Consider the following 16,275-nt stretch of genomic DNA (forward strand, 5'->3'; position numbering starts at 1 on the left):
CTCCAGACCAGGACATGCGTGCGTGTGTGTGTGTGTTGCAAGCAATGTTGCACAGGAGGAAGGGGCAGGGCGTGACAGATGAAAGGGCACCATGACCAGGTCAAGTGACAGCCAAATTAAACCACTCTTAACATTTATTATCATTGATCAAAATTTTAGTCACGAAAATTTTAGTCATGCAGTTTTTTGCGCAAAAAAAAAAAAAGAGTAAAAAGGGCACTTGTAGGCAGAGGATCAAATCGGCTGGGGCTCAAGCCCCCCTGGCCCCCTGCTTTGCACGTGCCAGAGTTACAGTTAGGCACTCGGTGACGGACAGTTAGTGTTTTTAACATTCAGTTCCTTCTGTTATCTATCTATTATCTACTTGTGTGTCTTTGTTTTATTTTTATACCTTCTACGTCAAATTTCTTCATTTGATGTCTTATTATAACAGTGCAGGTCAGTTTTCCCACAGTAATGTGTGATTCAGCACCAAGGACAGCGCACGATCCCAAACGCATAAAACGCATATTCACATTCTAAAACACTTAATGTAAAAAAGCTTAACATAGCTTAATGTCTGAAAAGAGCATCAATCATCACCAAATTATGCATGGACATCTCTAATGCTGGGATAGGCTCCAGACCTCCTCAAGGATAAAGCTGTTCAGACAATGAATGAATGAATGAATGAAAAAACAGTACTCTAACATTGAACTACGTTAAGTTTTTTTGCACCTATGGAGAGGAATAGACATCCATAATTCTGGGGTTTTCGTTTTTGATTTTTGCAGAGGCAAAAGTGGACATGACTGTTTGACTGTTGTTTATTTTTATATTCAACAAGTTCTGTAAAGCTCTGTGAGGCTATATGATTATTGGACTCTACAAATAAAATTCAGTTAATTTAATACAGTAGAGATGTCCACACAAACTTTGGTGATGATTGATCACTGATCACTGGGGCATTAAAATATGTTAAGCTTTTTTACGTTAAGCATTTTAAAATGGCTCTCTTCTTCTGCTGCTGTTGGACTGAAACAGCAGCACCAACCACTTGATCTTCTTTTTCTTTGTCTTGTAGCTGTAGAAGTTTCACTGTGTGAGTATTATTGCCATCTGGAATGCGATGATCATGACACGGGCCTTTTAGTACACGGCTACTGTTTATATACCAATCTAAATATTCTGAAAAAGTATAAGATCTTCTTACCATTGACTTGAAAATGCTGTGAGTTGCACATAGGAGTGCTGTACGGCCACCTTACGACAAAATAATAAGTGGCCGTAGGTGTGATGTTGGAAGGTCCCAGGGCACCCTTACTTCATACAGCACAAAATCACATCATTTTCTCACAGAGGCCTTAAGGTGCTCTTGCATTTTGAATGGCAGCCATACCGACCTCATAAGACGGCTGTAAGAAACTATTACTCCCTCCATGAATGTCTGTGAACTCCAGATCTCGTAGGAACCAGGAGATTTGTACGAGCCCATCATTCGTAAGAAGCTTTGTGACTGAGGCTTAAGGGGAAAGCAGGTGTACGAAAGATCTTTCAGATATGAACTTGGACAATATACACTCACAGTCAGTGAAAACTTTGAGACCATATTTTTTGACATAAGTTTTATTTTGAAACCCTGAACTGGAGTTTTTTCCTATGAATCATTTGTTTAGGATATTGGCATACAGAAACAAAAATCTAAAGTTTCAAGAATAATTTCAAAACAAAAAATTTAACAAAAGAAAATGGCACCTGCCAAACACAGTCCCAACAGTAGTGGTCCTGGTCTGGAGTTGTCACTCTCTCTCTCCCTGGACACTGTCTATGGTCAACAGAGCCTGTGGTGTTGTGGCGTTCAACCAGGTTTCTGATTGTGGGTTGGGAACAGCCCGTAGGCCTGGCTATATCTCTGTAGCTCAAACTGGCCTCCACCATACCCACTGCCCAGAGACATTGTTCACATAATAGACGTGGCATGAAGCCGTTCACTGGACTAACAATGGTGGCCTTTTTTGGGCCTTTATATAGGCCTTCAAAACCAATCCTCAAATTTTGCAGATACCCACTAAGTATTGCTCAATGTGTATTTGGTCCACTTTTGCAAAGAGACCAACCCATGTGCAATGAACTGTGACAACATGGCAACTCATCATTATCTCAACTACCCGAGCACTAAGTCATCAATAAATCCACAATGAATAATTACAACCCCCCTACAAGTAGAAATATGCATACATTTCAACCTCAAAGTTTCTATTGACTGTCAGTATACATACAAAGGTTCATTAAGGTTGATGTATCCATTGGAGAATTAATCACACATATACAGTACTATGAAAAAGTCCTTGGCCAACAACAGGTTTGTTGGTTTAGTAAAGTTCTAAAGACCCCACATGTATTTCTCAGTCTCTGTATTTAGATCCAATCTGCATATATGTGAGGTATGTACAGCAATAAAAAACAAAGGTTTCAGGGAAAAGCAGCTTCTATAAACCAAAGTGGTCATATTTAGTATTACCTCCATTTGGACTTAACATGTCTTTAATCTTTTTGTTCAGACAATATGAGATTAAATGCATTAATTTTCTGATGTTGTATACCAGGTTTCATTCAATGCATGTCAGTTGTTTCTAGTTGTTTGTCCTGCTTCTTTTCATGGGGTCAAAGGTCACACTAAACTTTGCTGCAGACTTTTTCACAGTATTGTACATTTTTGGTTTTTGTGCATTTAAGGAATTTAACATTGTTCAGGTTTATGTCCTCATAACAGATTAAAACAGAGGCTCACACAGATGGACATAAGTCAGAATAATCCCCTCTTCACCCACAGACTGTATGTGAAGATGACCACTATGGTTATCTGCGAAAGTGAAGTCAAGACATCTGGATCCCCCCCTGGTGAATGGCTGCAGTATCAGTATAAAAAAAAAAAAACAACAAATGTTATTCTGTGAGACCGGCTAAACTAAAAACTGAAAGTACCCATCTAATAATTTTTTACTAAAGTGATTTCTGTCTTCCATTAAATTTCATGAGTTTGATTGAATCATATGATGTTACAACAATGGCCGATTAAGTAAGGAAGGAAGGACGGAAGGAAGAAAGAAAGAAAGCAATTCACCTGAGCTCTAATTCATTACACAGTGGTAGGAAACAGCATCCATCTATATATGCAGCTTATGTGCTTACTCTTTCGCATATAAGGTAATTACAGTATGTTGCTAAGATATATATTACAGATTTCTGACATTTTATTTTTGCCTTTTTCCATTTCCTTTTCCCCCTGATGGATTTGAATGAAACTGTTAATGAAACTGTCATGTGGCTTTCAATTTTCTGGTATTTTCTGAATGGCACTATAAATTATATTGTATAAATTGTGTGAGTCTTTACATGTTGACACCCTGCAAGATGACCTTGGGTTAAAAATCCTTGACCGCTGTACAAGACATGGACCAGCTGACCCAGATTATGAAAGTGACAGGAGTACCTGGACCAGAGTTTGTACAGAAACTGGACACTCCAGAAGTATGAATAATATCATCTAATATACCTAACTCTCTTGTTTTGAATAACTGCTGACACATACTTATTGATAATAATACTTTTAGATCAGACCTGAAAAGATTTTCCCTGAAATAAAATAGCTGCATTTCTCTGAAAGCTATCAGATTTAATGCTATAAAGATTGACATATACAGTATATTGTAAAAATAAAGCAGCTGTTAGTTTTCCCTAGAGGCTACAATACAACAAAATAAGATGCATCAATAGTAAGGCTTTAAGTGTAAAGTCTGGAGGAAAGGTAGGATAATGACAAAAATAAATCAGGTTGTGCCTGGCTGAAGAAATGGAAAATTTAGATCTCAAATTGAAAAAGTAGTCTTGAAAGGTACATGAAGCCTTTTAAAATAACTCCAGATAATTCAATAAAATTAGATTATTGCATGATATTTGATGGAGCGGACTTTGTTTTTTACAATCAGTGGTAGAATGCCCTAAAGTACGTATTAGAGGAACATTTGCTTTACCAGAGTATTTATGTTTTCTACAGTTTTACGCCTCTATTTCACTACATCACAGAGCTCAATATTGTATATTTTTACTCCAATACATTTGTTTAACACCTTTAGTTATTTTTCACATTGCAGTTTTTCATCCCCTTACCATCCTATGAAAACTATGTATATTTCCAAAAGCGCTGATTCTTATAAACAATTAAGCTGAAAATTGTCCCCCATCTTAAACTAAATATATTTAGAAAGCCTCTTCATGTAATAAAACATTCTTGGATTACCTGTAAAGGTGTCACCACTCTGTACAACTATAGGCTAATTGGTAAGAATGTGTTGGTGCCAGTGCAGGACAGTAGCGTCTAAGTGTTCTGTCATCTTTATTTACAGTAGGTGATGTTATACAAAGTTATTATTGTTTTTGCAGAGATGCTATTGTTTTCCTTGCTTTCCTGTCCCATTTTGTTTAAACAATGCTTATTATGTTTGTCTTTGTCTCTAAAAACAGGCCAAAAGTTATATTAAAGGCCTTCCTCGCTATCCCAGAAAAGACTTTTCAACACTGTTTCCCAGAGTCAGTGCAAAATGTGAGTTGACCCACAGCGACACGCTTCTCAGTTTAAGGACATAAACTGTGTTGCTTTTTACCTTCTGTGTTATATAGCTTTAAAATATCATATTTGTTTATGTTTAACTGTAAACTTGAGGCACTGGAGAATATTTTAATCAATTCTAAAGCTGGAGCTAATTGATGTTTGTCTTTTAGAAACAAAGCAGTGTCATCAGCTAGTTGTGTTATTTGTATTTCTTTTTTAAATATAGTCAAGCCTTTGATATTAGTGCTATGTAGAATCATTAACAAGAGCTATTCAGCTGCAATTAAAAAAAGAAAGGGCGAGATTGGACAGCCTTAACTGACTGATCTTTCAACAGAAAATCTTTTGGAGGTATTTGGGTATAGTAATATATTGCTGTTAATATCTTTGTGTAATATTTTAACAATTGTGGTGATGTATTCTCCAAAACCCATCATATCTAAAGTAATATAAATAAATTGATGTTCCACTACCGAATGCTTTAAAAACAAAGTCAAGAAATATAATTATTGCATCTGATTCTACATATTCTGAGTAATCAATCCAATCTAGGACTAATCATAAATCCTTTTTGGGTTTCACTAATAATTTCTACAAGGTCATTTTTGAGACACCTGGCAAATAATAAAGCAAACAGTAAGTAGTCTGTATTTAGAAGAGTAATAGGTCTCCAGTTTTCTACAGAAAGGGGGTCTTTATTTGGTTTTGGAATCAAGTTAATTAATCCTTTTTTCATTGTAGTTGTCATTTTTTTGTTGTCAATGCATTCTTTGTACATATTCATAAGGGGAGTTTCAATAATATCCCCAAGAAGAGTACAACTCAGTAGATAAACCATCTATCCCTGGGGATTTACCAGGTTTCATATGTTTTAGAGCTTCGACCAGCTCGGTGATTGAGATAGGTTTGTCACAATTTTTTTTTAATTGAGTTGATATGGTAGGAACAAACTGTTTGATATTATCACAATGATTTGAGTCTAATTGGAGCTATAAAGTCTGCTGGAAAACAAACTTATGTATTCAGCTATATCTTCAGGATTTGTGTTAAGTTTGTTATTTGTTTTAAGAGCAGACATGTTTTTGTTTTTTTTTTACTGCATTTTTCAGTTGCAAAAACTAACTTCAGTTTCTTTCTCCATTTTCTAACCATCTCGCCCTTGAGCGTATAAAGGTGTTAATTGTACTTGTTCAGAATCAGACAGATTTTCCTTTTTCAATAATGGTTCTAAGCTATCTAAGTTTTCTCTTTCTCTACAGTAACTGGCTTTTTTTTTAATATCTTTGCTACGTTTGACCGCTGTTTTTCTGACTTTAAATTTAAAATATTCCCATTTATGAATGTTATTCATTTCAGCAATTTTAAAGATGTCCTGAGCTAATATCTTCTTGAAAGATCCTGTCTTTAATCAAGTTATTATGCAGTTTCCATTAACCACATATAGTAGGTTTTTATTTTTTTTATTGGAACACGTTAACTGTAGGGTGATTAATTTATGATCAGATAATGGAGCATATGAGTGTGATACCCCAGACACATGTCGAAGGCAGGATGTGGACATTAACCACAGGTCTATTCTGAATTGTTGTGTACGTCTGGCATCACTCCAGGTAAATTCTTTGCTATCAGGGTTAAAGAAACGCCATGAGTCTGTAATTGACAACTTTTCACTAAGGTAAACAGTGGGTTTGAAATATTGATTCTTGATATTCTATCTGGAATTTTATCCGACAAGTCATTAGGAGCATCACTGAAGTCTCCTCCTATAATCAGGTAGGCATTGTGATGCTTGCTTTGTAAATTTGTTATTTTGGAGCGGTAACGATTACCGGTATAATGATAAACTGCGGTAAACATTTCTAACGGTTAGTATTAAATTCTAATTATTACGATAACTGTGTTCGATTACTGCACTTTGAAAATCACAGTGATACTGTTCATTTCCTGGAGAAGCAGCGGCACTCCAAGCATGCTTGTGCAGTTTGCAATGTTTGGCCTCTGAAAACATGGTGGAAGGCACCTGCATGGACAGAGCTCCAGAGTTTGGGGATAATGGGCTCCCGCAAGGACCTGGGTCCATCCGAGCACATGCACAGACCCGGGTACGTCCAAGCGAGCAAGTGAGCGAGCGCACGGCCCCAGTCCGTAGCAAGCGAGTGCACGGACCCAGTCCGTACAAGCGCGGACCCGGACTGTCTGAGCAAGCAAGTGCGCGGACCTGGTTTGCTCGAGCGCCGGGCCCGCACAAGGACCGGGTCCACACTGCTGTTAACCCCCTCCCCGCCCCCGCTGCTTCAGATCCTCACCCAGCAGAGAAACTGTCTCATTATAGATACTCAGGACAAACTCCTGCCAGTTCAAATGAGCCCAAATGAGTAAACTTCAGTTCTACAAAGACACATGATGTGTGTAAAAACCAAAGGAGAGGAGGCTTTATAACTGAAGGACACTCAACAGTAAATCCAGTGACTGACCACCAGAGGAACTGAACCATAATCCATTGTTGAGGTTGGTCTGTCACACACCAGGAGTGAACCACTGACCAGTCCGGATCAGATCACTCTAACATGTTTTAAAATCCTCATTCTTTCAGAATATTTACATTTGTTCATTAAACAGTTCAGGAAAATGTGATTGTTTCACTTTCTGTTTGTGTGTATAATGGTGTTTATACGTGACACTGTGAATGATTTGATATGGAAAATGGTCAAACAAGCTCCTCTATGACCTGTCGAACTACTTTTTTTCCCACTCAAAAAACCACTCAGGAATCGATAGGAGAATTGATAAGGAATTTGATTAGTAAGCAGAATGGACAATGGCGTTCATATTGATAAAATCCTATTATGTCAGCCCTGCGATGAACTAGCGACTTGTCCAGGGTGTACCCCACCTTCGCCCCTATGTAGCTGGGATAGGCTCCAAGCGACCCCCGTGACCCTAGTGATGATAAAGCGGGTTCAGAAAATGAATGAATGAAAATCCTATTAATTCCCACCCCTGGTGCAGATATCTCTTATGGCCATAAGGTGCTATCTTTAATGCTCATTTGTATGTTTGATGTTTACATATTAATATTTTAATGTTTCTACAACAGAAAGTACATTGTGTGTGTGTTTTTTTTTAATACAACTTGGTTACATTATTTCAGTGTGTGTATAAGTAGTTTCGAACATTTTTAGCATATTTCAAAAATACTGTGATAATAATGATAACCGTTTCAATAAGGAGATCCATCTTGGTTTAGTCAACTGGAACTAATTTGGTGAAGAGGTCATAGATTTGCTGTCTCAAATCCTCTGTTGTTTTGTTGCTCTTCTCCACAAGGTTGAGAAGTCTCAGATTCCAAAGCCAGATGTATCTTTCAGCTTCTTCAATTTTTGTGTTTTGCTCAGAGAGCCAGAGATCCACTGCTTGCACTTTCTCATCACTTGTCATTGTTTGGAATTCTAGTCCTTTGACATGTTCCTTAATATCTTTAATGTCTGCCGAATTTTTGCTAATCTTTTCCTCGAAGGAAGAAAATCTACTTGCCAGATCTTGAATAGCATGGAGTATGTCAGAATTCGATGCCTCATCTTTCCCGGTGTCTGCACTGGCACACATTTTCTTGGGGTTGGGGCTTGACACCGGTGTCTCAAGTTGAGGAGAACATAGAGATTTGGTCTGTCCATCTTTTAAGTGCATTAGTAGATTTCTTTGAGTGCTTCTTTTGTTTTCTTTGCTCTCCTTACATTTCATGTAGTTTGAGGTCTCAGTATGTTAACGCTAGTTTAAAGTACTTGTATGATGAAAAACTCCCTGTGGTGTTTCAAAATGGCGCCAGTGTGTTTGGCCCACCGTCTGTCACTTTGTGTACTTTTTGTTGTTTTGTGGTTTTTATCAACTGTCACTGCAAATGTTTTACCTGTATTTGTATATGATCGTCAGACACTTCTGGATTTGTGGCCAGAAGCCAACAATATTGTGGACTTTCAGCAGGATGGGCAAAATTCTTATCAGGCCCCATACCTACGTGGAGTTCCATCTTACCTGCTCCGTATCCCGGCTCCACCTTTGTGCAGAAGGCGCCGTTTGCGCAGGGGAAGACGCAGCGGCCGTCTTGTAAAACTAAAGGCCATCTTGGCATGTTCTCCACAGGCTGTGGAGCATGCTGCTCAGCTTGCTCCGTGGGGAGTGCTGGATCCAATCGCCACCTGCCTTGTTCCTCTCATTAGCTTGGAAGATGGATCCCTGTGTCGTCGACTCCCATCCCCGCGCGTTCTCCGGTGCGGAGTGGATCATCACAATCTCCAGCTACCTGTCTGGGTGCAGGTGGCTAGTCCCCCTGCTAACTCTTCAGCTTCAGATGCTTTCAGGGTTGCTGTGGTGAATGCCCAATCACTAGGGAATAAAACCTTTATTTTCAAGGACTTCTTCGCATCCCGTGGATTGGATTTCCTATGTGTGACCAAAACCTGGATAAATATCGGTGAGTCCACTGTGCTTTCAGAACTTTTGCCACCTACCTGCTCATTCTTCAACTCCCCGAGGTTATCAGGCCGTGGAGGGGGAATCGCTACTGTTTATAAGCAAATGTTTAAGTGCAAGCAGGTAACGGTGTCTTCCACCTATGCCAGCTTTGAACTGTGCCTTTTTGAACTGTCTCGTCCTTTTTCCATCCTGTGTGCAGTCATCTACCGACCTCCTAAATACAACAAGGATTTTATTAGTGACTTTTCTGACTTCCTTGCGGACGTGATGCCAAAATATGACAAGATCTTAATTATTGGAGATTTTAACATTTATGTGTGCTGCCCTGAGAAACCACTGGTGAAAGACTTCTTAGTTCTTTTGGACTCTTTTAGTTTGGTGCTGTGCATGTCTGGCCCCACGCAGGAGTGTGGGCACACACTTGACCTTGTTTTAACTTTTAATTTGTCTGTTGAGAATCTTGTAGTACTTGATGCTGTGTTTTCTGACCATATGCCTGTGATTTTTGACATTTTACTTCCATACGTAATGGCCAAACCGTGCGCTTCAGCGCGCCACTGTTGGGTACTTAACCCTTCCACTGCTGCTCAGTTTGCTGCCGCTTTTACTGCTAACTTTGACCAGTCTACATGTGCTGATACTGAGGAGCTATCCGCTAGTTTTCATTCGATCTGCCAGACTGTGCTAGAGTCTGTGGCTTCAGTTAAAATAAGGTCGTCTAAACCTAAAACCGGAGCCTTGGTTAAATGAGAATACTCGTGCTGCCAGGTGAGAATGCAGACAAGCTGAGCACAAATGGAAAAAAGATAAACTGAAAGTGTCTTTTCGAATTCTAAGAGAAAGCTGGCGCCATTATCAATCAACTGTAAAATTATCAAGAACGAGGTATTTCTCTGAGATTGTTACAAATAATTGTCATAACCCTCATGTGCTTTTTAAGACTATTGACTCGGCTTTAAATGTCCCTCAGCCTGTGTGCTTAGAGCTTTCTTCAGAAACATGTGAGAAGTTTGTTTCATTCTTTGTAAGCAAAGTTAAAACTATAAGGACACAAATAACGCCCCCTTCTCATGACCCCTCCGTGCATGTCCCCTGTTGTGCTGTTTTTGATGACTTTGAACCTGTAACTCTCCCAGAATTAAAAAACATTGTTGCTCAGTTGAAGGCCACAGGTTCTCCAGATGACCCACTACCTCCACGTCTTTTTAAAGAGGTTTTTGAAACTATAGCGCCTGCTGTTTGTCATCCAGTGTTGTCCCTGCTCATTTTAAACATGCAGTGGTGCATTCTTTGCTTAAAAAACCTGGCCTTGATTCTGCAGCACTGTCAAATTTCAGGCCTGTCTCTGAGCTCTCGTTTGTTTCAAAGACCTTGGAGAAAATTGTTTTTATTCAGTTGAAATCATTTTTAGATGAGTACAGTATTTTAGAAACTTTTCAGTCTGGTTTTAAAAATCTTCACAGTATGGAGTCTGCGCTCTTACGGGTTTTTAATGACATTTTTATTTCAACTGATGCTGGCCTTTTTGTTGTTGTGGTGCTGCTTGACCTGACATCCGCTTTCGATACTGTTGACCATGGGATCCTCCTCTCCCGATTGGAACACTGGGTGGGGATTCGGGGTTCAGCTCTGGACTGGTTCAGATCTTATTTGACTGGGAGATCCTTCTGTGTTCACTTTGGTGAATTTGTTTCCTCTTCTGCCCCCCTGCCATGCGGGGTACCACAAGGATCCATCCTTGGACCTTTGCCATTTTCTCTCTATATCCTCCCTTTAGGGTCCATCCTGAGGAAGCATGGCATTGCGTTCCATTTTTATGCAGATGACAGTCAAATCTATTTACCTTTCAAGAAGGATGACCCGCAAGCTATAAAACCCCTCTTGGACTGTACTGATGACATTAAATCTTGGATGTCATTGAATTTTCTGAATCTAAACCAGGACAAATCAGAAGTTATGGTTTTTGGCCCCAGTGTTTGAAATCACACAGCTCTTGTTGACCTGGGTTCCTTATCACATTTGGTTAAACTGGTCATGTCAAATTTGGGTGTTAAAATTGACCCCAATCTTAAACTCGACCGACAAATTAGTTGTGTGGGAAAGTCTAGTTTCTTTCACTTAAGACAGCTTGCAAAAGTAAAATCTGTTCTGCCCAGGGATCTGTTTGAAATTGTGATCCATGCTTTTGTAACTACTAGACTTGACTATTGTAATGCAATTTATACTGGCTTGAGTGAAAATGCACTTTCCCAACTGCACCTGGTCCAAAATGCTGCAGCTTGGCTTTTAACAGGAACACGGAAACATGAACGTATTTCACCAGTTTTAGCTTCACTCCATTGGTTGCCAGTGCATTTTAGAGTTGATTTTAAAATTCTTCTATTTGTTTTTAAATGTTTGAATGGCCTTGCCCCCTCCTACCTGTCTGACCTGATCCACCCCTATGCCCCCCCTCGTGCTCTCAGGTCAGCAGATCAGCTGCAGCTTGTGGTTCCAAAAACTAAAAAGAAGCTTTGTGGGGATCGTGCCTTTTCTGTTGTCGCCCCAAAGTTGTGGAACCAGTCGCCCTTAGTTGTTCGACAGGCTTAGTCTCTGCCTGTCTTTAAATCATGTCTGAAAATGCACTTTTTCTCATTGGCTTTTAATCAATGAGTGACATGTCTGTTTTTTTATGCTGTTTTTGTCAGATTTTAATTTGTCTTTGTTTTTAAGATGGTTGTATTTTGTTCTTAGCCCGCTTTACACCTTGTGTTATCACTAGTTTTACTTACTTATTTACTTATTTAATCCCTTGTTTTATGTTTGGTGTACGGCACTTTGGCCAGCTGTAAAGTTCTTAAAGTGCATTATAAATAAAGTTGGTATGGTATGGTATGGTATTTGCAGGCTAATTGGCAAACTCACTCAAACTTTGTATATTTGTCAAAATATCACTTTTATTGGATCATATCCTACCAGATTTTTCCTTTAAGATTTACCAACAAGTTGGAGTGGTCTATAGTCCTTTTTACTCAGATAGAAAGTAAATAGCGCCCTAAGTATCTCAGAGCTCAGCGTAGAGGATGTGCACTGGCCGCTATCTTGCCCAGCCTCTCCTTTGTAAAAGGAACACCTCTCATTCCAACCAAGGTGTGGCAGTATGATGACGTCTTGCATCCGCAACCCCCATGGAGGGGGTTTAAAAATGAATGTGGGCTGTGTACAGTAAACAAACATATCAACACGACCAGAAAGATGTCAAACTGGGGAGATGCTTAGATCCGTGAGCTGTTGTCACTTCGGGCAGAGGACTCTATCCATGCTAATATTTGTGGAAAGTTGAAAGACTTTGGAGAGGTTAGCTATGCTATGGTCGGGCTATTTCTGAAGTTATAGGTCACACTACACACTGTGCTGTGGCACTGCTCCTTTGATTCCAGAACGCAGGTCCGCTGTGTAAAAGTCCAGCCTGTCTCACCTCTGTTACTCCTTTGGCTTGGCTGTGTATATCGGTCAATAGTGGCAAAAAGGTGGAATTATCATCTGCATAAAAGTGGCTCTAGAGAGCAGTGCAGTAAAAGACTGCTTTGTTGTTCTACAGTATTGTTCTGCCTACATGGAAGTTTAGTAACAAAAAGTCCATGACAAAACAAAGTGGAAATAGAACTTAAAGGGAGAGGGCAGGATGTATGCAGGGAAATACACCAACACACACTAACAGAGGGTCAGAAGATATGACTGACAATGATTATTTGAAATATTTAGGAAAATATTATGTACTTACATTGACCTGTGGGGAACCATGGGTTGCAGATGTGGTAGTTTTTATCCTGGGAGAGCTGACTTTTGGGAAAAGATGTTAGTCTATATATAAGTACTTGCATAAAAATTATTTGGTCAATTATGATATATTTTCCTTTTTCAGCACCTTGTGAAAACTTAAGCCCAGTTCACAGAGGGGCTCACTGCCTCCCCTGCCAGCTCAGACATTTTATAACAGTATTCTAGTGGATTATGAACATGATAAAAGTAATATGATGCACCTTTCTGTGCAGAGTGGACCTCTCTTTGCTTTTTCCTGTCCGCCAGTGATCCACAGGACAGCCATCTCTTTTGGCTGTGCCTGAAATGACAGTATGGTCTGTTACATCCATTTCTGCCACCTTTGTTCTCACTGTAGTCCATGTAAAATGGGCAGTTAGTCCCTTGGAAGAAGCCAGTGAATCTTAGCATCATCTCATGCCCACACGAACCCGCTTGGCTTTACAATCCGAATAATTTTGTCATACTGGAAAAGCTTGTAATAGCGACAAAATAATAACAACATCCCTACAGCGCCATGTTTGATTGTTTGGGGAACATGCTAACTTGGGAAACGCGTTAACATAGTAGTGTTGCGCTGTTCCACATCATAGAAGTATGCCAAACTGCAGCAGTCAGCTTTCCCCCTTGCAACTGCTTAGCAATGTGAATTAAATTAGTCCCACCTGACTTTAAAAAGGGAATTGAAAGAAAAAGATATATAATGTCGAGATGGGACTAATCCTCAACTGTAGGTACCAAATTGGTCACTTAAAAACATCTCAATTTCTCATAACACACACAGACAAACACGCTCTGAGACCTTCCAGTATTATAATATAGACTAGCAGGTTGACCCATGGAGAACCACGGGTCATATTAATACCAATATTAATGAATTAATTACTGAAGTTAGTAAATTTGTTGTTCCTGTTTTTAACTTCATTTCTGGTCATGCAGCATGGTACTGTGCTTCCTGTCAACATTTCCCATCATGCAGTGTGGTACTGTGCTTCAAGTCAACCGAGTAACGTGACTGTTAATGCTTTTGTATTTCAAAATGACTAATAAGTCCCAAAATATTGATCTTATCAACTTGCCGAGATAATTCATGTGGAGATGGGACTATTCCTCAACTGTAGGTACCAAATCGGTCAGTTAAAAAACATTTCAATTTCTCAGAACTATGCAGATACACGCACACACACACACACACACACACACACACACACATCCTTATTCACAGACACTCTGAGACCTTCCAGTATTATGATATAGATAGATTTTACCTTAAAAGTCTGTCTGAAGTGTTGTACACTCATGTAGGTATAGATCTACTGGAGAAGATGCTGGTGCTGGATGGAGACGAAAGGCCCACAGCTGAATTGGCTCTGGAGCACCCATACTTTGACACCTTAAGGGATCCAGATGACCTACCTGAGCCTACACCTTATGATGACAGCCACGACAATGCCACAATGTCCCTGGACGAGTGGAAGCGTAAGTGACTGCAAACATCGAGGACAAACATATGATGTATTACTACAAATAAGACTTTAATTTTATTGGATTTTGGTGCTTCCTCTATTTTACAACAATATTTTTTCTGTCAAATTAACAATGTTTTCAGTAAATTCTATGTTAAGTGATGACAGTTTATACCTTGACTTCATATGTTCCACGATTTTCTCATTCAGAGATAATATGATTTGTGTTTTCTTCAGTGAAAACAGTCTCTCACTACACAATAGAGGTTATGATTTTACATGGACTCCCAGTGTTGTTTTCCAGTTGTTATAAACAATTGTATAAAGTATCACTACATAAAACAACAAATTTAAGAAACAAAGGAGAAAAGTAAAAGAAAAAAAGACATTTAACAACATGTACCAAAAAAAAGACAATGTGCTTAAATGTCCCTGTGTACATTTAATCCACATACTTGTCCAGCGTTCTAAAAGTCTTCACCAAACATTCCGATGTTTTTTGAGAGAACAACTTCACTTAATGTCCTAATGGATAATAATAATAACAATGATAATAATAATAAGAATAAGAATAATAATAATAGCGCAGTTGAGTAGAGGCTGCACATACCGAAAACAAGAAAAGCACTTGGAGAGCGCAGACCTCCGCCAAGACAGATCTGGCTCCTGTGCTTGTTTGTTTGTTTGTTTGTTAGCAAGATTACTCAAAAAGTTATGGATGGATCTTCATGAAATTTTCAGGAAATGTTGATACTGGCACAAGGAAGAAATGATTAAATTTTGGTGGTGATCGGGGGCTTGCCCCGGCCCCTCCCCCTTGGGGGTGGAGCAAGCCCTTGGCCCGATCACCACCAAAATTTAATCATTTCTTCCTTGTGCCAGTATCAGCATTTCCTGAAAATTTCATGAAAACCCGTTCATAACTTTTTGAGTTATCGTGCTAACAAACAAACAAACACGCAAAGTGATCACAATACCTCCTAGTGGAGGTAACAAATACTTGTGCTCTTGTGTCTACAGGGTTATGTTTCAGGGAAGTGAAAAGCTTCGTGCCATTCCCACGGAGAGACTCCAAGAGGAAAAACACTCTCACTATGTCTCCGTGACAGACCAAACATTGTGTAACTCCTGATGCCCCAGTCAATATGACCAACTGCCAATGGTGCCCTTGCATTTTCCAACTATGGAAACACACTTTTACCCTGAACAAGTCTGGATTTTCAATCAGTGTGGGAGAATAATTATTTTAAAACAGCTGTACCGTTTTTTGCTTGTTTTTTTATGGTTTACTGTTTTGTTCAGGGTTTGTTTTGGTTTTTTTTTGGTATATGCAATCTGTTTTAATATAGATATGGCTGTATGTAACTGATTACCTGTTTTAGAATAGTCTTACATCTATATCATGACCAAATGCCACAGGATTTACCCTAAGTTTACTGGAAAATTATTTTCCGTTTAAACCATATGAAATGGTTTGTACTGAGTTCTGTTTTGCACTTAGCAGTAAACAATGCATACGTAAGGAGATTCAAGTGATAAATGCTCCATGTAATTTATGCCCTGCTCAATTCTCTTAATCATTAAATATGATGCAGTCCTGAAGAAGCTATGTTTCATGTCCTTAAATTAAAGTTGAGCAATCAGTAAGTCTGCTTTTTGTCAAATAAATATAAAGATGAGTTTTGCCTGTAAATACCCTGAAATTTACGATCACTGAGGAATCCCAGGGCGGTTGGCAATGGTAGTGTAAATATGCAATATATTACCTGTCAGTCAGAATGTGACAATGACAGTGTGTATGATGTGTGTACTGTATCACACTGTTGTGGTTTAGTAACATCTGTCATGACCTCATGGAGATGTTACTGATATTGTACATTGGTACATTTCAGGTTTGCAGTAACACATTCATAAGTTATGAAATACAGTTAAGTGGTTTTGTTA

At 39.1% G+C, this 16,275-nt stretch overlaps 1 protein-coding gene across 1 annotated transcript in view; it reads left to right on the top strand.

The window, feature by feature from the left end:
- The window catches only part of mapk13 (mitogen-activated protein kinase 13), a 95,587-nt gene that overhangs the window by 78,637 nt on the left and 675 nt on the right, over positions 1–16,275 (top strand). The window contains exons 9-12 of the mRNA XM_030139142.1: positions 3,431–3,510; positions 4,504–4,582; positions 14,171–14,344; positions 15,352–16,275. The exon at positions 15,352–16,275 is cut by the window's right edge and continues 675 nt beyond it. Of these exons, the coding sequence (XP_029995002.1) occupies positions 3,431–3,510; positions 4,504–4,582; positions 14,171–14,344; positions 15,352–15,437 (419 nt within the window). The 3' untranslated portion in view covers positions 15,438–16,275. The remainder of the gene's footprint in view (positions 1–3,430; positions 3,511–4,503; positions 4,583–14,170; positions 14,345–15,351) is intronic.

This window comes from Sphaeramia orbicularis, chromosome 7 (assembly GCF_902148855.1).
Source record: "Sphaeramia orbicularis chromosome 7, fSphaOr1.1, whole genome shotgun sequence".
NCBI classification, from domain to species: domain Eukaryota; kingdom Metazoa; phylum Chordata; class Actinopteri; order Kurtiformes; family Apogonidae; genus Sphaeramia; species Sphaeramia orbicularis.